Source organism: Danio rerio, chromosome 4, assembly GCF_052040795.2.
Source record: "Danio rerio strain M-AB ecotype USA chromosome 4, GRCz13ab, whole genome shotgun sequence".
In the NCBI taxonomy this organism is placed as follows: Eukaryota; Metazoa; Chordata; class Actinopteri; order Cypriniformes; family Danionidae; genus Danio; species Danio rerio.
Window position 1 is genome coordinate 35871049 of NC_141024.2, and position 22874 is coordinate 35893922.

At 42.8% G+C, this 22874-nt stretch overlaps 2 protein-coding genes across 5 annotated transcripts in view; one reads left to right on the forward strand and one right to left on the reverse strand.

Moving 5' to 3' along the window:
* The window catches only part of LOC137491263 (uncharacterized), a 104816-nt gene that overhangs the window by 64132 nt on the left and 17810 nt on the right, over positions 1 to 22874 (forward strand). The gene's annotated exons all lie outside the window — the stretch shown is intronic.
* Positions 1214 to 22874, reverse strand: part of zgc:173607 — an 85664-nt gene continuing 64003 nt past the window's right edge. Inside the window, exons 2-4 of one of the 3 annotated variants that reach the window (XM_088649665.1) lie at positions 22020 to 22130; positions 21461 to 21610; positions 1214 to 6123 (exon numbers count right to left, since the gene is read on the reverse strand). In XM_088649665.1, the coding sequence (XP_088505791.1) occupies positions 5129 to 6123; positions 21461 to 21545 (1080 nt within the window). In that variant the 5' untranslated portion in view covers positions 21546 to 21610; positions 22020 to 22130 and the 3' untranslated portion in view covers positions 1214 to 5128. Of the gene's footprint in view, positions 6124 to 21460; positions 21611 to 22019; positions 22232 to 22874 lie in introns of those variants that run through there. The other 2 variants (XM_088649664.1, NM_001440731.1) reach the window with 2 other exon arrangements.

A 22874-nucleotide genomic window follows, 5' to 3' on the forward strand; every position in this document is an offset into this window, starting at 1 on the left:
AAAACAATAATAAATATTTTTACAGTATGGTTGGGTTTAGGGTTTGGGTGGACATTAATAAAATACAATAAATGGGAAATTTAATGAATAATATAAATAATTCTTGATAACTTCAGGCCACCGTTTTTGATCTAGCAACAACCCTGTTTTAAGACAAAAACAAGACATATTTATTCACAAATTGTTTATTCGGATATCAGACCAATGTTGAAACAAAAACGATACAAGAGCAAAGCATTACCAATTGGTATCAAAGCATTTCAAAACAACTGTGATAGTCTGGATTCGAAAGCTACTAACCCCGCATGGAAGTCTGACACCTTAACCACTGTACCATGTTACTTGAAGGATCAAACAAACAAAGTTTGGTTTAATGCCTCAATTTGTTCAATTGTTCTTTGCTGAAGCTGTTTCAGTGCAATACATAAAAAAATGACCACTAGATGTCACTGTGGAGTGAGGTTTCGAAACGTTTCGAAGCTTCGACACATTTGCTTCGACTGTTTCAGTGTTTCACGAAGCCTCGCTTTGCCCACCACTAATATACGGCTGTGACTGAAGGTAGATGTAGTTTTGTGTTTCTCTTCTCTGTTTGTGCTTATTAACAGCAGGTGTTCATCATCAGTGCTCAATCATCACTTAATTAACCCTATCATTGTCTCATTAACTTTAACTGCTGAACTGAGTAAACTTTACTCTGATGATTTTACTGTGTTGTAGAGTCTGGAAAAAGTACTGAAGCTTTTGTTTATAAAAGTTTTAGCTTTTAATGACAATATTTTTTGTCAACGTTTAATAGGAGGTAGTGTAGTATATAGCCTAAAATATCCACTGTACTGTCAAAAACGAATTAAAACCCCTTATGAAAAAACAACTCAGTTTTCTGACCACACTTCTATATTATTGTTTATTTATTCACTTGCTGGAAATTAGAATTGAATTTAGAAGTAGTTTGGAAACAAATTTTTGCGCTTTGCAAACGAAAATAACTATGTAGGCTTATGGATGTCTTCAGTGGAGTGTGTAACGCCGTTTCCTTATCAAAAAATATTTGAGTGGCAGTTCTTCAATAATAGATAAGTGGGATGTAGATATGGAGATTTATATATTTTTTTAAATTCAAAATATATTAATTTTGAAATATTTTATAAGACTCAAGCACCACTGTGTACACCTGAAAGTAAAAAAATAAAATAAATACAAAGTGAACTTATTTGTAAATATTGTTATTTATGCTTTGTTTCAGGCAGCAGAAAGACAACTGGATGATAGAGAATGTGACTAAGAGACACACACAAACACACACGGACACAGCATATTAAAAATTTAATTGTTTGACAAATGCTTTATGTTTTCTGCCAATAAAGACAATTTTAGTAACATTTTATTGATTGAGCTCTTTCTGTCTCTAACATTCAGGACAAGAAAATAACATTCTGTGAAGGTCCGCAAAATAACATCCCTCACACCTTTAAAGAATTCCACATCTTGTCTTTCTGGGAACGTTACTAGACAACGGCCTTAACACCACCAAGCACGTTATGAGAACGTTGTGAGAATGTCAAATTTTCCAATAAGGTTTGGTCCCCTAAACATTCTGAGAACGTTCTGAATGTTCTGTAAAGGTCCCTCAAATAACGTCCTCCAAACCTTTAAAGAACTCAACATTGTGACATTCTCAGAACGTCCTTAACATTCAGGGAATGTAAAATTTCTAGCTGGGTTGTCACTTTGTTAATATTGTTTGGAGTTTTGTTCTATCTCTCTCTCCATCTCTCCCCTTTCTGCACTGACTGCGCATGGGAGAGAAAAGCTGTAAGGGCGAAGACACACTGTTAAAGCTGTGCTTTTGGTTTATTCTCAGTGAGTAAAGAGCCGTCACAACTGCAGATCTCCGACTGGTTATTCCTTCATAAAAATAAGAAAACACAACGCAGAACCGGTTACATAGACACGCTGAGTAATGCATTTGACCTGCTTCTCAATGGCAAGAAGTGATTCAACTGGGGAAATACCAAATCATCCTGGGTAATCTCTATATTTTGTCAAAATAAAGTTTCGAACCTGTAGATACTTAAAAAAGTCCACATTAGGAATACTAAACTTATCCTTAATCTGTTGGAATGTGAGAATCGTACCATCCTGAATAATATCACCCACCACTTTAATGCCCTTATCACTCCAATCTTCTAGCCCAGCTCTAAGGCCTGGTGGTTAATCTGGATTTCCATGGAGAGGGGTTGATAGTGAGAAACAATTCTCATAACCTTAACGTTTTCTAATTTGCCGCCATATGTCTAACATATTCTTTAAAATACTATTACCTTTGATCAGAGCAGAAGCTTTAGCAGTTGAGATATAAAGCAAATTACGTAGGGGAATCCCGTCCAGGGATGCAGCTTCAGGTCCAATCCAAGTAGATTCTGGGTCATCTATAAGCCATTCTAAAAGAAACCTAGACTGAGCAGCCAGATAATAATATAAAAAGGATGGGGCAGCTAAACCACCTGATTTAATGGGGAGAATAAGGACACTATATCGTAGTCTTATTATAGCACTATTCAACTGGGCTATAACTTTTTTAGTAATTTTAATAGGGAGCATTTGAAATAAGTAGAGAAAGCGTGGAAGAACATTCATTTTAATGAGATGAATACGACCCAGTAAGGATAATGGTAGGGCACACCACCTATCCAAATTTTGTATTACCGATTGTAAAAGGGGAATGAAGTTTAGACTTTATAAGTTTGATATCTGAGAGGAAACTTTTATGGCCAAGTAATAAAAGCCCCCGGGGGACCACCGAAATGGATGCGATATACTAGGATGTAATCTATGCGAATTATTAAGAGGCATGGCTTCGCTCTTAGAAAAATTTATTTTGTAACCAGAGAAAGATCCATAATCATTAATTAGTGTCATCAAATTAGGTATAGATTTCTTAGGGGACTCTAAGTAAATCAAAACATCATCAGCATATAACGAAATTTTATGCTGTTGATCCTTTAAAGAAATACCTTGGATATTTGTATCCTGTCTTATTTTTACCGCTAAGGGTTCCATTGCCAGGGCAAAAATTAAAGGGCTCAACGGACATCCTTGTCTTGTACCTCTTTCAATATTAAAGTTACTAGTTCTAAGACTATTATAAATTACAGCAGAAAGAGGAAAATTGTATAATATACAGATCCAATTAATATAGTCAGCCCCTAACCCAAATTTTTTAAGCACAAAAAAAAGGTATGGCCATTCCAACCGATCGAAAGCCTTTTCTGCATCAAGTGATATAACCAGTGAGTCTGGGCTATATAAAGAACAATGTTTAATAATGTTAAAAAGCCTTCTTATATTATGCGATGAGAATGTACCCCATATAAATCCTGTCTGATCGTTATTAATAATAGAAGGTAGTATTGACTCCAATCGAGAAGCCAGTACTTTGACAAAAAGCTTAGAATCTATATTTAAAACAGATATGGGCATATAAGAGGAGCATTCATCAGCTGGTTTACTTTTTTTATGAACCAAGGAAATATTAGCTTCCATCATTGAAGGGGGAAGGACCCCTTTTTCAAATGAGTGAAGAATCATCTCATGTAATGGGCCAGATAAAATACTGACAAACTTTTTTATAAAACTCTGCACTGAGACCATCAGGACCTGGTGCCTTGTTATTAGGGAGAGATTGAATACTATTCTTAAATTCACTGAGAGTTAATGGAGCGTCTAATATCTTTCTCTGGTCATCTGAAATTTGAGGAAGAGATAGGTTTGTAAAAAAAGCTTCCATATTAATTTCAACACTATAATTAAATTTAGATGTGTACAATTGCTCAAAAAAGATTCTAAAACTATTATTAATTTCCTTATTATTATAATTCAAAGAACCATTCAACTCTTTAATACAAGGTATATTTTGAGTAGATGTCCTAACCCGCAAAAGATTAGCCAAATAGCGATTAGGTTTATTAGCAAATTCGTACACTTTGCTTTACAAAGAACATTGATTTCTCCGCCTTTTTCGTAAGTATCGCTTCCAATGCAGTTTTTGTTATTTGTATGTCACATCTTAGTTCATCTGAGGGAGATAAATTATATCTGGCCTGTAAATCATGTAGTTTGAGCTCTAAGTTTCTCTGTTCTCTTCTACTTTTTTCCTAAGCCTAGCTGAATATGATATAATTAAACCTCGAGCATATGCTTTTGCTGTATCCCAAAGTAACCCTGGAGAAACACCCGGAGTTTTGTTTTCTACAAAAAAGTGATTCATCTGTTCTGTTAAAAAAACCTTCAAAATTAGGGTCAAAATTTAGGTATGAATTATACCTCCATTGTTTATTAGAGAGTGTCAAATTACTGAAATTTATGCCTATACAGAGCGGTGCTTGATCGGATATCAAAATATCCCCAAAATTACAATACTCAACTTTACTAAAAGAAATTTTAGGGGTTGAAGATCAAGTCAATTCTACTACTGGTTTTATGAACAGCTGAATAATATGTAAACTCCTTATCATTAGGGTGTAACACCCTCCAAGTATCAACCAGATCAAGTTCTTTGCAGGTATCCAAAACAGCTTTGACTCTATTCGACATCTGACTACGATTTTGTGTTGAAGGACATTTATCTACTAATGAGGAGAAAAAACAATTAAAATCACCTGCTATAACTGTGTTGTCACAAAGCCAATGCGCAAATTTTGAAAAAACCTTAGAAATAAAATCTGTGGTCTGAATAGGTGGAAAATATATATTTAAAACTGAAATTTCTTGCCCATAAAGAGAGCCTCTTAACATAATATATCTTGAGACCAAATCTTGAGCTGCTACTCCGCCATTACCGTCACGTGACTCCGAAAAAAGATACTGTCATCTTGATGAATGAGACTCAAAGATCCCAGTAAGTAAAATGATATGAACTTCCCATCACTACTGTCCAGTGTGAAATGTCTGGTGCAGTTTTAATTTTAGAGCTGTAATAAAAGTCTTCTCACACTCAAAGCACAAATACTCTCTCACACCAGTGTGGATCTTAATGTGTTCATTAGGGTTGACTGATTGGTTGATACTCTTCCCACACAGAGTGCATGTGAATGGTTTATCTACAGTGTGGGTCATCATGTGTTTATTAAGGTCTGAGGAGTTGCTGAAACTCGTCCCACACCGAAGCTGTGGGTTTCTCTCTGTTGTGGCTTATCATGTGTAGATAAAGGAGTGATGGTTGTCTGAAACTCTTCCCACACTGAGTGCATGTGAATAGCTTCTCTCCAGTGTGATTCCTCATGTGTCGATTAAGGTGTGATGAGCAGTTGAAACTCTTCCCACACTTAGTGCATGTGAATGGTTTCTCTCCAGTGTGGATCCTCATGTGTTGATTAAGGTTTGATGAGCGGCTGAAAGTCTTTCCACACTGAGTGCATGTGAATGATTTCTCTCCAGTGTGGATCATCATGTGTTTATTAAGGTCTGATGATTGGCTGAAACTCTTCCCACACTGAGTGCATGTGAATGGTTTCTCTCCAGTGTGAATCCTCATGTGTTTATTAAGGGATGATGAGCAGCTGAAACTCTTCCCACACTGGGTGCATGTGAATGGTTTCTCTCCAGTGTGGATCCTCATATGTAGATTAAGGTCTGATGAGCGGCTGAAACTCTTCCAACACTGAGGGCATGTGAATGGTTTCTCTCCGGTGTGGATCATCATGTGTTCATTAAGGTATGATGTTTGCCTGAAACTCTTCCCACACTGAGTACATGTGAATGGTTTCTCTCCAGTGTGAATCATCATGTGTTGATTAAGCAATGATAACCGGATGAAACTCTTCCCACACTGAGTGCACGTGAATGGTTTCTCTCCGGTGTGAATCATCATGTGGTCATTAAGGTGTGATGATTGGCTGAAACTCTTTCCACACTGAGTGCATGTGAATGGTTTCTCTCCAGTGTGGATCATCATGTGAATCTTAAGATTGCCATTTCCTCCAAAACTCTTCCCACACTGAGTACAGGTGAAACGATTCTTGTCTCTCCTTTTCAAAATACCATCAGTCTGTAAATGATTTTTGTCCTCAATTTTAACATGATGTTCCTCCTCTTTACTTCCCTCACTCTCTTCAATTAGGTCTGAAAAAAAAGTTTTCATTAAGTCTTAAAAACTCTCATCAAAAGCTGAAAAGTGAAAAGACACTGGAAACATTGGCTACACACATTGTATTTGTGATGCACATTAAATGTTAAATAAATCAGATCATATTGTGTTTGGTCCATTAACGTGTACACATTTAAGCAGATTCTATTCATCTTTATTTATCTAGTGCTTGTACAATGTAAACTGTCAAAGCCGCTTAACATAGAACTTATAGTAAATTGAAACGGTGTCAGTCCAGTTTTGAGAGTTTCTTACATAATTGATCATAAAAGTAATTTTGGTCACATTGATAGGTCGCAGATTTGAAAGGTGTAAATAGTGTGACGACCCCAGTATTCTAGTTTGGATGTGGCAGATCCTGATTAGGTGCCATGGTTGCTCCCCAATTGGTTCAAAGCATATAAATGCGAGAGTGAGCTAGCTTCTGTAGGATAGTGTGGCTACTGGCCGTCTTCGCATCAAGACCATCTCATTATTTTGGCAACCTTATGGTTTTGTTTGGCATTATTTATATGTGTAGTTAAAGTTAGTTATTTTCTTTATTTTCCCTTAGACATTTGTTTGTTTCTTGATTTGTTGTTTTATTAGTTGTGTATAATAAATAAGTTGCATATATAATCTTTTTGTTGTCTGAGCTCTTTTATGTTGCAACTCTAACGAGGGGGTCGTAACAATGGCCTATTTTTTGCATACATTCATAATTACAACAAAATGTTTCTCTAAAATTTGTTTAGCAGACAGGGAATACTATGGATAGAATACTATGGATAAGATACTGTGGATAGAATGAAAGAACCAACAGGGGAAAGCAAAGAAGGAGGTGTTTCTTTCTTTATTAACAACTCATGGTGAGATAAGAGAAACATACATCCAGTTAGATCATTTTGTCCTCCTGATCTGGAATACCTTATGCTTCGGTGCCAACCACACTGGCCACCAAGAGAGGTCACAGCTGTTATAATTACAGATGTTTGCATCCCCCCTCAAGCCAACACAGAGCAGGCGCTTAGGGAACTGAATGGGAGCATAAGCGAGCAGGAAACCACACACCCAGAGGCAGCGTTTATTGTTACAGGGGACTTTAACAATGCCAATCTCAGGAAAATCACTCCAAAATACTATCACCATATCACCACAAACATGCGTGGTGACCGAATTTTGGACCACTGCTATTCTCCGTTCCGGGACGCCAACAAATTCCTCCCCCGCCCACCGCTAAGCAAATCAGATGACTCTTTTGTTCTGCTCTTGCCTGCTTACAGACAGAAACTGAAACGGGAACCACCCACCCTCAAGACGTTTCAAAGCTGGACGGACCAATCGAGTTCCATACTTCAAAAATGTTTTGATCATGTGGACTGGGAGATGTTCCGGGCAGCTTCTGATGATGACATTAAAGTTTACTCAAGACACCGTTACATGCTTCATCAGAAAGTGTATAGAAGACATGGTCCCAACAAAAACTGTTCGTATCTACCCCAACCCAAAACCATGGATTGATGGCGAAGTTCGAACAGCCCTATCAGTGTGAACCTCCGCCTATAAATCCAGAAATGCTGAGGAACAAAAACAAGCAAACTACAACCTCAGGTAAACTATCAAAGCAGCAAAACATCAATACAGAGGTACAAGGTAGAGGGGAGGAGTATGTGGCAGGGACTTAATTACATCACAAACTTTAAAAGTGACAAACCCGCCACTGTAAACATTTCTGCATCTCTCCCGGACGAGCTCAACTCATTCTACACCTGCTTTAAAGCCCAGGACAGCACCCACACACTGTGCACTCCCGCGGCCGATACAAAAACCGCCAGCACACTCTGTTTCTGTAGCAGACGTAACGAGATCTTTCCGGAACATCCGGAAAGCTATGGCCCAGATGGCATCCCTGGACGTGTACTTAAAGCATGCACACACCAGCTAGCGGGGGTTTTCACGGACATCGTAACCTCTCGCTCTCTCTGTCTGTGGTTCCCACATGCTTTAAGACAGCTACTATTGTGCCCATACTGAAATAATCTAAAACCACATGCTTAAATGACTGGCGTCCAGTTGCTCTGACACCCATCTTCAGCAAGTGCTTTGAGAAGCTGTTTAAAAAGCACATCTGTTCTGTACTGCCTGCTCACACTGACCCTCTGCAATTTGCTTACAGGAATAATCGCTCCACTGATGTTGCAATTGCTTTCACCTTGCACACTGCTCTGTCTCACCTGGAAAACAAAAACACATATGTGAGAATGCTGTTTGTGGACTACAGCTCAGTATTCAACACTATAGTGCCTGCCAAACTAGTGGTGAAGCTCCAAGCTCCGGGTCTACACAGCTCTCTGTGCAAATGTATCCTGGACTTCCTGTCAAGCAGACGCCAGGTGGTCAGAATGAACAACATGACCTGATCCACACTGATGATCCACAGAGCTGTGTTCTCAGTCCACTCCTGTACTCCCTGTACACACGCGACTGTACAGCCAAACACAGCTCCAACGTCATCGTTAAATTTGCTGACGACAGTGGTGGGCCTAATCACAGATAATGATGAGATGGCCTACAGAGAGGAGGTTTACACTCTGACGCAGTGGTGTGAGGAAAACCACCTCTCACTCAACATCAGCAAAACCAAGGAGCTGGGAGAAGAGAGAACACACCCCCATCACCATCAACGGGACACCAGTGAAGAGTCAGCGCTTTCAAGTTTCTTGGAGTACACATTGCTGAGGATTTGACAAGGACTGCTCACACAGACGCAGTGCTAAGGAAGGCACAACAACGCCTCTTCTTCCTCAGGCGTCTCAGGAGGTTTGGAATAAGCCCTCACATCCTCCGCTCGTTCTACACCTGCACTGTGGGGAGCATCCTGTGTGGCTGTATCACCACCTGGTATGTAAATAGCACCAGCAGCAATCGCAAAGGCCTACATAGGATTGTGTGAACTGCTGGACGCGTAGTAGGAGGTGAGCTTCCCTCCCATCACGACATCACCAGGCGGTGCATGAGGAAAGCCAAGTGAATTATAAGCGACTCCAGCCACCCAAGCCATAGACTTTTCTCTCTGCTACCCTTAGGCAAATGGTTCTGCAGCATCCGGTCGCGCACCAGCCGACTAAAGGAAAGCTTCTTCCCTCATACTATCAGGCTGATGGACACTTAATACCCCTCACTGCACACCATGTATATGTGGCATTTTAACCAATACATACCTAAAACAATACTGCCTACAACTATGGGTACACATATTCATTATACATATCGTTGTCAACAATTATAATGCTGCCAAATTATTTTGTACTATCTGTATTTTGCACTGTCGTTATATTTGCACTGTCTGTATTTTGTACTGTCTAGAGCCAGCACCTAAGCGTTTCACTCATCATAGCACACGTGCTGCTGATGATGTGACAATAAAAGTGATTTGATATTCATGGCCATTTTTTCTTCATTGGCCTTTATTATAGCAATATATATAATAGCCATGACAGCATATAATCATGCAAGATACTTCTAAAAGATACACTAAACCTCGAGAATACTCCTCTTCTGGACCAGGCACACCACACTCTATGCAGCAAACCAGTGGATGACAAGGAACCGCCATGCGCCTTCGTGATTAAATGCCACTACTTTTCCGAAAAAGAGGATATTTTGAAGAAAGCTGCTGAAATAAATGACAACAGTACACTGGGCTGTGAATGACAATACAAATGTTAATGTCGCTCTCCGGTTAACTTTTAAATAACCACTATAGCACATGTTGGTTGTTGTTATTTCTAGTTCCCCTTCGGTTGGGGAACTTCAGTGCCATGAATGGGAGGATTCGGATCAGAAGCCGCTTATCTGGAGAGTATTGAACGGGCCAATGAATGAAATTAATTGGCAGCGTAAGCTTGCGCAGGTGTGCGACATCTGCAATCATCTCAGCATATAAGCACACCTGAAGCCAGCAGACGCCATCCTTTTCGCTTCAGATCCTTTCTGAGTGAGTCGATGAGGGTTCCTCTTGCTGATCAGCACTTCAGAGCGAACGAGTGTGTCTCCCGGTCCAGAGTGGGTCTTCGCGGTGGCAGACGGTCGAGCTGGGTTACTCCCTTGCCTGCGGTTCTTTGGGTCCGGTCCTCCAGAGCGGTGCGTATAGTTGCAACTTTCCTAAAAGAGCAACACAGTCGTGCAGCACGTCCTTTTCAGGATGGCGCTCCGACTGTGCGTTTCTGGATGCGGGGGTTTCCTGTCTCCGGATGATGGACACGATCACTGCATTGCATGTTTGGGGGTCCAGCATGTTAATGCGGTGCTCGCGGGAAAGCAGCGGGCGCTCGGGCAGATCTGAGGGTTTCAGCGGGAGCTAATCCGCCGCCCACGGGCTCGCGGACCTCTCGCTCCTCACGGCGCTCCATCCAAGCTTCGGGTGGTGAGAGTGATCCGTCTAACCAGATGGTAGCTCTCACACTCGCTGACACCGGAGATCAGATGTCCTCCGCGGCATCGGAGGGTGGGCTTTCACTGTCCGACGAAGATCCGGACCCGCTCGCCCCCTCCGGGCAGGTGAGCGCTGTCAAATCGGATCCTGAAGCGGACATGTTAGCCGTGCTTTCCCGGGCTGCTTCGGCCGTGGGGTTGGAGATGGTTTATCCCCCAGCTCCGCGGCCGGACCGACTAGATGGGTGCTACGTAGAGGACCAGAAGGCGAAGCCTTCGAAGCCTCTCGTCCCCTTCTTCCCGGAAGTGCACAGTAGGCTCACGCAGTCCTGGAGGGCACCATTCTCTGCCCGTGCTGCGAGTGCCTCCGCCCTCACCGCCCTTGACGGCGGAGCTGCCAGGGGGTATGAGGCGATCCCGTCAGTGGAGCGCGCTATCGCGGTCAATCTTTGTCCGCGCGGCGCCTCTACGTGGCGGGGTTTGCCCCGCCTCCCGTCCAAAGCCTGTAGGTTGTCTGCCTCCCTCGGAGCCAGAGCTTATAAGGCTGCGGGCCAGGCTGCTTCTGCTTTGCACGCGATGGCCACCTACCAGCGCTACCAAGCGCAGGCGCTGGCCGAGCTGCACGAGGGCGGGTCCAACCCAAGCTTATTACATGAGCTGCGCACCGCGACCGACTATGCTCTTCGGACTACTAAGTCCGCCGCGTGTGCGCTGGGGAGGACGATGTCCACACTTGTGGTTCAGGAACGCCACCTCTGGCTAAACCTGGCCGATATGCGCGACGTTGACAAAGTTCGCTTTCTTGACTCGCCCATATCCCAGGCTGGCCTGTTCGGCGACACCGTCGGTGAATTCACCCAGGAATTCAAGGCGGTGAAAGAGCAGTCGGATGCGATGGGCAATGTCATCTATCGGCGTGGCCGTAAGCCCGCTCCGCCCGCCGAGCCATCCACCTCCGCTGTTCCTCGCCGAGGGCGCCCGCCAACGAGTGCTGCCCCGCCCCCGCCTGCGCCTCCGGCCAAGCGGGCGCGGCGTTCACCTCGAAAGCAGGCAGCCCCTCCTGCCCAGGGCGCCGTTAAGTCCGGTAAACGGACCGCGAAGCGTCCCTGAGACAGGCCATCCGGAGAAGAGGAAACTTGCTCTTTCCCCGCTGGAGGGCGGGGCCCCGATAACAACGGTACTTTTCAGTGCCACCAAAACATCAGTAAAAGAGCACTTTTTCCCTTCCCCGGATGTGACTGCACGAGTTCTGCCAGTCCGGGACGCGCTGCCTTCCGGCTCGCAGACTCTACGTGCTTCGCCAGTGGCTCACGAGCGCTGGGGGGACGGTCTCCCTTCCCTCAGCCCTCCAGCCCCCTCTCCGGAGTCAGGGTGCGGAGCCAGAGCGAATCGCTCTCCTCCAGCTTTTCCGCGGGACCCTCGTGCTTCCCGGATCAGCACACCCACTCCGCGCTGCCCCACCGCTGGTACGTCAGCGATTGTAGCGATGACTCCATTAGCGAGGGCTCTGCCTGCCTGGTTAGCGCGGGCCAGCCCCTCGCGGTGGCTCATACGCACAATCAGACTCGGTTACGCGATTCAGTTTGCGAAACGGCCCCCCAAGTTTACGGGCGTGTATTTCTCCAGGGTCAACCCCCTGTCCGCCCCTGTCTTGCGAGAGGAGATTGCTGCCCTCCTGGCGAAGGGTGCAATCGAGCCGGTTCCTCCAGCCGAGATGGAGAGTGGGTTTTACAGCCCATACTTCATCGTACCCAAAAAGAGCGGTGGGTCACGGCCAATCCTAGATCTGCGCGTTTTGAACCGCTGTCTGCACAAGCTGCCGTTCAGAATGCTCACGCAGAGGCGCATTCTCCAATGCGTTCGTCCTCGGGATTGGTTTGCAGCCATAGACCTGAAGGACGCGTATTTCCATGTCTCCATTCTTCCACGCCACCGCCAATTTCTGCGGTTTGCGTTCGAGGGTCGAGCGTGGCAGTACAAGGTCCTCCCCTTCGGGCTCTCTCTGTCTCCGCGGGTCTTCACCAAACTCGCGGAGGGTGCCCTAGCGCCCCTTCGGCTCGCGGGCATTCGCATACTCAATTATCTCGACGACTGGCTGATTTTAGCCCACTCGCGGGAGCAATTGATTATGCACAGGGACGAGGTGCTTCGGCATCTCCGCCTACTGGGGCTTCAGGTCAACCGAGAAAAGAGCAAACTCGCCCCCGTGCAGAGGATTTCTTTTCTCGGGATGGAGCTGGACTCGATCACCATGGTAGCGCACCTCTCCGAGGAACGCGCTCGCCTGTTGCTGAACTGTCTGAGGGAGCTCGACAGCAAACTAGTGGTCCCACTGAAGTTCTTTCAGAGGCTCCTGGGGCATATGGCATCCGCAGCCGCCGTCACGCCGCTCGGGTTGCTCCATATGAGACCACTTCAGCACTGGCTTCACGATCGGGTCCCCAGACGCGCATGGCACGCGGGCACACACCGGGTCTCGGTTACTGCGCTGTGTCGCCGCGCCCTCAGCCCTTGGAACGACCCCTCGTTCCTACAGGCCGGTGTGCCTCTAGGACAGGCGTCCAGCCATGTTGTTGTTTCAACAGACGCTTCCAACACGGGTTGGGGGGCCGTGTGTCGCGGGCATGCGGCTGCGGGCCTCTGGAAGGGTGCCCAGCTGCATTGGCATATCAATCGCCTAGAGCTGTTGGCAGTGTTCCTCGCTCTCCACCGCTTTTTACCGGTGCTGGAGCGGCAACACGTGCTGGTCAGGACGGACAGTACGGCGGCGGCGGCGTATATCAACCGCATGGGGGGTATGCGCTCTCGCCGCATGTCTCAGCTCGCCCGCCGTCTGCTCCTCTGGAGTCACCCGCGGCTGAAATCGCTGCGCGCCATTCACGTCCCAGGCACGCTCAATCGTGCAGCCGATGCGCTCTCACGACAGCTGTTACGCCCTGGAGAATGGAGACTCCACCCCGAGTCTGTTCAGCTGATATGGGCGCGATTCGGGGAGGCCCAGATCGATCTGTTTGCTTCCCCCGAGAACGCTCACTGCCAGTTGTTTTTTTCCCTGACCGAGGGCTCTCTCGGCACGGATGCACTGGCCCACAGCTGGCCTCGGGGCATGCGCAAGTATGCGTTTCCCCCAGTGAGCCTGCTCGCGCAGTTTCTGTGCAAGGTCAGGGAGGACGAGGAACAGGTTCTGCTAGTTGCGCCCCTTTGGCCCAACCGGACCTGGATATCAGAGCTCTCACTCCTCGCGACGGCCCTCCCCTGGCGGATCCCTTTGAGAGAGGACCTACTCTCTCAGGGACAGGGCACCATCTGGCACCCTCGCCCCGATCTTTGGAACCTCCACGTGTGGTCCCTAGACGCGAGGAAGACTTAGGTAACCTACCGACTGCGGTGGTTAATACCATCACTCAGGCTAGAGCCCCCTCCACGAGGCGCGCCTACGCCCTGAAGTGGAGTCTATTCACTGAATGGTGCGTCTCTCGCAGAGAAGACCCCCGAAATTGCCAGATTAGTGTTGTGCTCTCTTTCCTTCAAGAGAAGTTGGACAGCAGGCTGTCGCCCTCCACTCTCAAGGTTTACGTGGCCGCCATCTCCGCTTATCATAGCGCGGTAGCTGGCGGCACCGTGGGAAAGCATAACCTGGTCATCCAGTTCCTTAGGGGTGCTAGGCGAATTAATCCATCTCGCCCCCCTCTCATGCCCTCTTGGGATCTCGCCCTCGTTCTCACGAGTCTGCGATCCGATCCCTTTGAGCCACTCGAATCAGTATCTCTAAGATTTCTGTCCCTGAAGACAGCTCTGCTGGTTGCGTTGGCCTCCATCAAGAGGGTCGGGGACCTGGAGGCATTTTCGGTCAGTGACTCGTGCCTGGAATTCGGGCCGGATTACTCTCACGTTATCCTGAGACCCCGCCCCGGTTATGTGCCCAAGGTTCCTACCACCCCCTTTAGAGATCAGGTAGTGAACCTGCAAGCGCTGCCCCCGGAGGAGGCAGACCCAGCCCTTTCTTTACTTTGTCCAGTTCGCGCTCTGCGCATTTATGTGGACCGTACTCAGAATTTTAGATCATCTGAGCAGCTCTTTGTCTGTTATGGCGGTCGGCAGCAGGGAAGTGCCGTATCGAAACAAAGATTATCCCACTGGATTGTGGATGCCATTTCACTCGCTTATTCGAGTCGAGGTCAGCCGTGTCCCCCGGGAGTACGTGCACACTCCACTCGGAGCGTTGCATCCTCTTGGGCGCATGCACGCGGCGCCTCTCTAACAGACATCTGTAGAGCTGCGGGCTGGGCGACACCCAACACATTTGCAAGGTTTTACAATCTGCGAGTGGAGCCGGTTTCCTCAAGGGTATTAGGTAACCCTTTGGTGATTGAGGAGACAACTCGGTAGGGTGTTGAAACACGCTTGCTGCGCCATTCTCCCTAACACGGAGGTACGTGCGCCTTTTTTATCTGTCAGTAAAGTTCCCCGTCAGGTGAGCCCTGCAGATTCCTCCGTGGCCCCCAGCACTGACTCAGCGGAGGAGTCACTTGCTGGCCCACTACGTTGTAGGTCTGCCCGCTGGTCAGCCCGCGTTTTGGGTATAGGTGCCTGCTATGCGTGATCCCCACTAGGCGATCCCATATGCTTATTCCGCCACGGTTAAGTCCCCCCCCTGGGCGGACCCGTGTCTTCCCTCTCCGCTAACCACTCTTTGCTATGCGTACTCCCCCTTTTTAGGGCTAGTCCATAGGTAAATTCTGCCATCTATCCCCCCCTTGGGTAACGGATGGCCTCCGCAGCGTCCTCCCTATCGGGATTGCACGCTTCCCAACGTACTGTCGTATTTCCTAGAATTATCTAGATGCTCACGACTTCCCAAAAAATATATCTAAATCCGTAAAACTTCTGTTGAAGTAGGATAAATTAGGGCCAGGGACACGTTGGAGGACCGCGCCCCCCATGATGTGGGTGCGTCACGCTTGCTTGACTATCTCCTCATCGGGGGTGTTGGTAAGGTGCAGTCATTATGGCGCTTTCCATATTCTCCCATTCATGGCACTGAAGTTCCCCAACCGAAGGGGAACGTTCGAGGTTACAGAAGTAACCCTTCGTTCCCCGAGGAGGGGAACGGAAGTGCCATATTCCGTCGCCATAATGACTGTCCCTTAGCTGTTTGAAAGTCTCTTCAGCTTAAAAGGATGGCGTCTGCTGGCTTCAGGTGTGCTTATATGCTGAGATGATTGCAGATGTCGCACACCTGCGCAAGCTTACGCTGCCAATTAATTTCATTCATTGGCCCGTTCAATACTCTCCAGATAAGCGGCTTCTGATCCGAATCCTCCCATTCATGGCACTTCCGTTCCCCTCCTCGGGGAACGAAGGGTTACTTCTGTAACCTCGAACGTTCTCAAGTATATTTTGTCAGTAATGGGGTCGTTTTCATGAAACATCAAGAGCTGTTCAAATGGTTTTGATTTATACGTGAGGTCCCACATGGTCAGCTAGCTAAGAGTGTGAGTAGGTGGAAGTGTGTGTAAGTTTACACCAAGGTTTTAATCTTGGGTTGTTTCGTGTTTATAAAAGTGTATGTGTGATCACACCTTTTTTTTCCCTTTTTTTTTTCTTTCCTCTCTCTCCCCCAGACATCCCCCTACATACAAAACCCACAGATACCTTTCGGGTGCTTCGGATGCTTCTGATAAATGTTTTCAACAGCTCGTAAAATGGGTGAAGTAAAGACAAACTTTACCAGTTGGAATGTGCGGAGGCTAAATCACCCAATAAAAAGAAACAATTAAAATCAGTTAAAAACAGTTCAAAACCGATATTGTATATTTACAGGAGACACATCTGTTGAAAAAAGACTATTCTAAACTTAGAGGAGGCTATACACAAATATATTATTCAAACTTCAATAGCAAAAGTAGGGTCGTTGCTGTACTCATACATAAGAATGTACAGTTTGTCATTGAGTCAAATGTGCAGGATAAAAATGGCAGATACATAATAATCCAAACTTTTAACATGTCTGTGGTCCTGGCCTATGTGTATGCTCCTAATTGGGACAATGTACACATTTTCAGTGATTTTTTTTCAATTTTGCCTAGTCTTGATGCACACAATTTAATTTTAGGAGGCGAACCTCCTGAATTTTATTCACCTGTGCATCAAACCTATTCCAGGATTGACCATTTTCTCCTGGACAAGCAGTTACGTCCCTTACGCCCCATTCACAAGGGGCATCAGCGTCAACGCTTCCCGTTCACTTTGAATGGGCGACGTCAGGCGTTGCCGAACTGCATTGTGGATTCGTCGACGCTGCTTCAGAGGCATTGTTCGCTGCAAAAGTTGGGACTTGATCAACTTTTCAAGCGATGGAAGCATCAGCCAACAGATCGCTGTATGCAAATTCACCAGCTCAGACTGTGGCCTATTGCTGACTAAATTCATTGGCTAACGCTGCTATGACGATCACGTCAGCCCCAACTTCAGACACGCCCTCTGTCAAGCGTTGACACTGAAGCCTTGTGTGAATGGGGCATTAATGTCAGCAGAAGAGTATGGTAGTATTGTTATTTCGGAACATTGTCCAGTCTCTCTAAAGCTATGTTTCCAGGCAATGGAATCCTCCAACATACATGGCGGTTTAACTAAAGACTCTTGGCAGACGACGATTTTGTAAAAGTTATTGATGCTTAAATTTATTTCTTCCTTGAGATAAACGAATCCCCAGAGATAAGTTTGAGCATCCTATGGTATACTGTGAAAGCATTTATAAAAGGACAGATTATTTAATATCAAGCTAGCGCAAATAAAAGAATGTCAAATTGGCTTACAGAGATTATGAATTAAATAATACAATTGATCAGCTACACTCAACATCACCTTCCGAAGAGCTCCATTAGAAAAGACTCCTTCTGCAAGCGGAATATGACTCCCTGACAAGTGAAAATGCAAAGGATCTCCACATAAGATCACGCTAGATACATTATGAACATGGTGAACGAGCTGCCAGGTTATTGTGTTACCAACTGAAACAATCCTCAGCAGCTGGTTTTATAGCAGCAGTTAGTAAGGAAGACGGCAGTATTATTACTGATTAACAGGGAATTAATGATCAATTTAAACACTTTTATAAAACCCTTTGCAGCTCTGAGGTAAACGAAATTGGATGTATTGAGAGCTTTTTCCAATTATTTAGAATTGCCATACCTTTGTGATTCAGATCAGTTGGCATTAGAATGTAATATAACACCTTCTGAAATTGAAAATGCAATTAAAAAATTGAAAACCGGAAAAGCACCAGGCCCTGATGGCTTCGGGCCGAGTTTTATAAGAAGTTTACTGCCAAGCTAACACCACTGTTGTGCAAGGTATTTGATGAAGCTCTTGTTTTGGAGACAATTTTTTTTAGGTACTTTCAAGTCCATAGTTTCGAAAAAAAAAACACTTCTCTCCTTCACTGAACCAACCATAAGCATGTTGGATAGATGAATTGGTAAATATGGACTCATATCAAAGGGGTATGATGTCCATGTTGTATGAAGTGGTCTAAAGAACTGCCTCCCCTTGCCTAAATTGTATAAAACAAAAATGGGAAGACAGACTGGGACTAGAAATATCAGATACAACCTGGCAATATGCCATAGAACTGGTACACTCATCCCCTGCATTTATTAGACATGGTCTTCTTCAGTTTAAGGTGCTTCTTAGGCTTCACCTATCTAGGAGCAAGCTGGCAAAAATGTATCCAGGGTCAGATTCATCTTGCCCCAGATGTGGTTTGGAGCCAGCAGATCTGATGTTCTGGCGATGCCCTAGATTACATAAATTTTGGGCCAATATTTTTAGATCATTTTCATCTATATGTAATAGAGATCATAGCCTTTTCTTCTTTATTGGCCAGACGTCTGATTCTCCTAAGATGGAAAAAACAAACCCACCATCACACAAACATTGGAGATTAGAATTGTTATCACATCTTAAACTCGAGCACCTAAAGTACATCATCCGAGACTCTACAAAAAAGTTTTAGAGGTTTGGCAGCCTTTCCTCTCCTACATTGAACGCTCAGAGGTTATTATATCCTTGGTGAGAGTTTATCACTAGTTTCCTAATTTATTTGATCTATTTTTATTAATTAATTTATTTTTATTTTTATCTTTCACCCTTTTTCTTTATGGGGTGTGAGTATGTCTGTAGCTATGTACCATGTTAATTTGTTGTTCAATATGTGTGCTGTGGAAAAATTGAAGACTTTGGAAAAATCTATTAAAATAGTTGAATAATAAGAATGTAAGAAGTACTAAAACAGTTTTTAGAAGAGTAATAATCCAATTAATCTACTTACAGTACATGTCTCTGTCGAAGGTCTGTGAATTTTATCTAGTTATTAATTAAAGAAGAACAAGCCTTTCTCGTACGTGACTTTGTTCTTTGTGTGACTGAAATGTAGGTAATGGGTAAGCAGGATGAGAAAAAATTATATATTATTCTATTATATATTCCTTCTATGCTAATCAAGGACTTCTGAGACATTCCAAGAATGGGATGGGTCCTCCTGGCCTGGCAGAGTTGATCACAGCTCAAATACAAATTTCTGCCATTTGCTTTCAGTAACCATTTGCTTTTCACCATCCACAATTCATCTGCCCTTGATCTTCCTTCAAATAGCTTTATCATGTATGGAGTCATTTGACAGTTTATGACTTAAGCGTTGTAGTGCTAAAATCAACAGAGACATTGATTGCTTGTATTTCAATATATTTACTATTGTTGAGTCATGGCCTGAGGAGAGTATGTTAATGTTCTCACCCACTTTATCTCCTCTGCTGTGCTCTCATGTTCAGTTGGTTTTGGGGGTTGGTTTTCACTCATGTTTGACAATGCTTTACTCAGGGTATAATAAGGAACGGTAAGTGTTGATCTGGGATAATGGCTTTTACTCTGCCTCTCCCTCATATGGCTGCGTAGCCTCATATGCTAACAAAGGCAATTTCACTGTTTTTGTTGCTCAGCAGTGCACGTACAGCTAATTTCTTAATACAGTATGTTAGTTTGTTTCATTCTATATTTAAACATGTAACTTAATAAACAACTTTACCTGCTTTAAGCTTTGAGACTCTTTCTATTTATTAATGATAATAACAACTTTGATGGAGTCAGATTAATTACAATAAAGTCAGATAAATAATGGATTTAAACACGCCTTCTGTTTCCGATTATTGGTTCAGAATAGCAGCGTAAGCTCCAAACCTTACAGCTATGTTTCCATCCAAAAATGCCAATTAAATTAATTTGCAAAACTGGAATATCGCATAAAAAATATGCAAATAAATCAGTGTTGTCGGGCGACGAGGAGGCACAGTAGGTGGTGCTGTCACCTCACTGCAAGAAGGTTGCTGGTTCGAGCCTCAGCTGGGTCAGTTGGCATTTCTGTGTGGAGTTTGCATGTTCTCCCCAAGCTGGCGTGGGTTTTCTCTGGGTGCTCCGGTTTCCCCCACAAGATCAAAGACAAGCAGCATTACACTGTTTTAAGGATCTAAAAATGTATTCTTTAAAAAGCAAAAAGATTCCAATGGTGGCGCCTGCTGGTACGTGAAGAATATGGTCAATATTGATGAACCTAACAACATCATATAGTTTAGAAAACCGTACAATTTTTAATAATAATTAATTATTTTAGTGTCTATTTCATTCAGCATATTTAAAATTAGAGTCATCCACATTTTCTGACATACTTTAAATCAGGGTTTCTACAGGTGTCACCAAGTTAAATTTAAGACTTTTAAAGACATTTTTAAGACCATTATGAATGAAATTTTAGACCAAGGAATTTTTCAAATGGCCCAGAAGAAAAGGTTTTTTATTTGTCCTATCAAAAAATATTTTTATATAAAATAATTAATAACACAATAATAGATCAATATTAAAATATTTTAGATATTTCTTAGCAAAAGATCTTAAATATTGTGTGAAAACAGGAGAGCTCGACTTGGATCCACACACTTTTTTCCAAAATAAACTTTCTTTAAAATAAAAAACTAATTAACAAATGTTTTAAAAGTTTTAAAAACTATAATAAACTAAATCCATTCACAACAATCTGTCCAGGTGGATATCCTCAGCAGTCTTTACCATTATGATAAATAGAGTAAAAATGACCTTTTAAATAAAAGTTGAAAGTTTTATTGAGATGGATTGATGGTTATTGTGTGGGTTTTGACCAAATTGGGTAACAAAACATGAACATAGGAAAATGAAGACTTGTTTAAAAAAGATTTAAGACCTACAACATAACATTTCAGCAAATTTAAGTCTTTTTAGGGCCAAATTTTAGATTTTGGAATTTAAAACATTTTAAGACTCCACGGAAACCCTGTTTAAACACAATAGCCCTGATAATTAGTTATTATAATAAAGATTTAATTCTCACTCTGATACTATCTGTGAGAACTAGTAACAACTACTAGAAACAAGTTTAAACCCATAAAGAAGTCGATGGAAAAAAAGGGAATTGTGATCAACCTGACATATGCAAATGGAAAGTACTAAGCCAACACTATCACTGTAATAGCAGATATCTTCTATGAGAATACTGTAGGTCAAATATCTTCAGCTCAGTTAAACTTTTTTTAAATTTATTGTTTTTATTGATTTTATATAGCGACAGTGCTCAAGGGTGCTTTACACACAGTAGGAGAACAAGAAAAGCAATAACTCTAAGAAGGTAGAGAAAATGGGAGACTAATAATACATAATGACAAAAGACATGAGAACAAGAAACAAAAGAAACTCATTCCTGTCTTTCAATAAGTGCTTATGTGCATTTAGGAGAACTACGCAGCACACTCAAGGCTGCAACATGGATTTAATTTAGTATCCTTATTATTAAAATATATCTGAATGAAAACTAACTTGTTTGTTCCTGCGGATCTTCCTGTTTGACTGTGAATGTTTCTTCAATCTTCACATCTTCACTCTCCTCTTTAATAAACGCCATCTTTATAACAGTGTGTAGATCAGTCGCTTCAGCAGGAGTTTTTCTCTGTGTTTGGGCACTTTATTCTGTTTAAAATAAACAAAACAATGAACAGAAACAAAATAACTTATCTTTAACACTTGCTTCAACAGTTTCTTTATATGAGAGTGATTGACAAAAATAAATCAGGTAAGTCTGAGCAAGAAACAATAGCCACAAACAAATGACCTAATAAAAACTAGTTCTCCATTTATATATATATATATATATATATATATATATATATATATATATATATATATATATATATATATATATATATATATATATATATATATATATATATATATATATATATATATGTGTATATATATATGTGTGTATATATATATATATATATATATATATATATATATATATATATATAGAATATTGTATACTTATATTAGAATGACATTATGCTAGTAAACAAATAAAACCTTCATTAAAACACACATTTCTGTTGTTCAAACAATAGCCCTCGATTACTGTTATTAAAATAGTACTTCGTTGTATAAAGGATTAAAATAATAGTCAACCGCAGGTATATAATATCGAAAGGAAAACCTGGAACTTTAATCAATCGGTTTATATTTGTGTAAAGTTGTGAAACAAACCTTCCTCCAGTTGAACCGCAGCGCGGAAGCGGCGCAGCCTTATGACGTCACATAACACGCCAAAATAAAAGTCTTTTTTGTTCAGCTTTTTTGCCACTTACTGTTGCAGTCAGGACATGATAAATTTCACACTCCTTTTCACATCTCACATAACATATCTGCTCTCTCTCTTTCAAATACATAGACATTCAGTATTTGAAGTTGATCAAAACTTTTAATCCAAACATTTTTACACAATTTTGAAAAACTTGTTTAATCTACTAAGTATAAGTGTTTTTTTTTTGTTTTTTTTATTGTTGCAAAAAGTTTACATCACAAAACGGAACAATCAACATCGCAAGGCATATTTACCATTACAAATATATAAAATAAATTAAAATTGTTACAACTGCAACAAGGAGCAAGGAGCAGTACAAAAGATCTACATCAAAGGACAAACAAAATATTCTAACAATAAATATTATGAAAATGAAGTACAGAGAGCTTCAGTTATTTTACTTTGGTTTCTGAAATATTTGAGGCTTTGAGCCACTTTCTTTACCTCAGAAAGAAAACATCTAAAAGAGGGTCTGCACTTTTTCCACTTACAGCAATAAATTTGATATTTACCCATTAGTAAAATAAAGTTCACAACATCAGAGAAAGAACAATGTAAATCAGCTTTGTAAAATAAAATATCTTCTAGAACAATAGG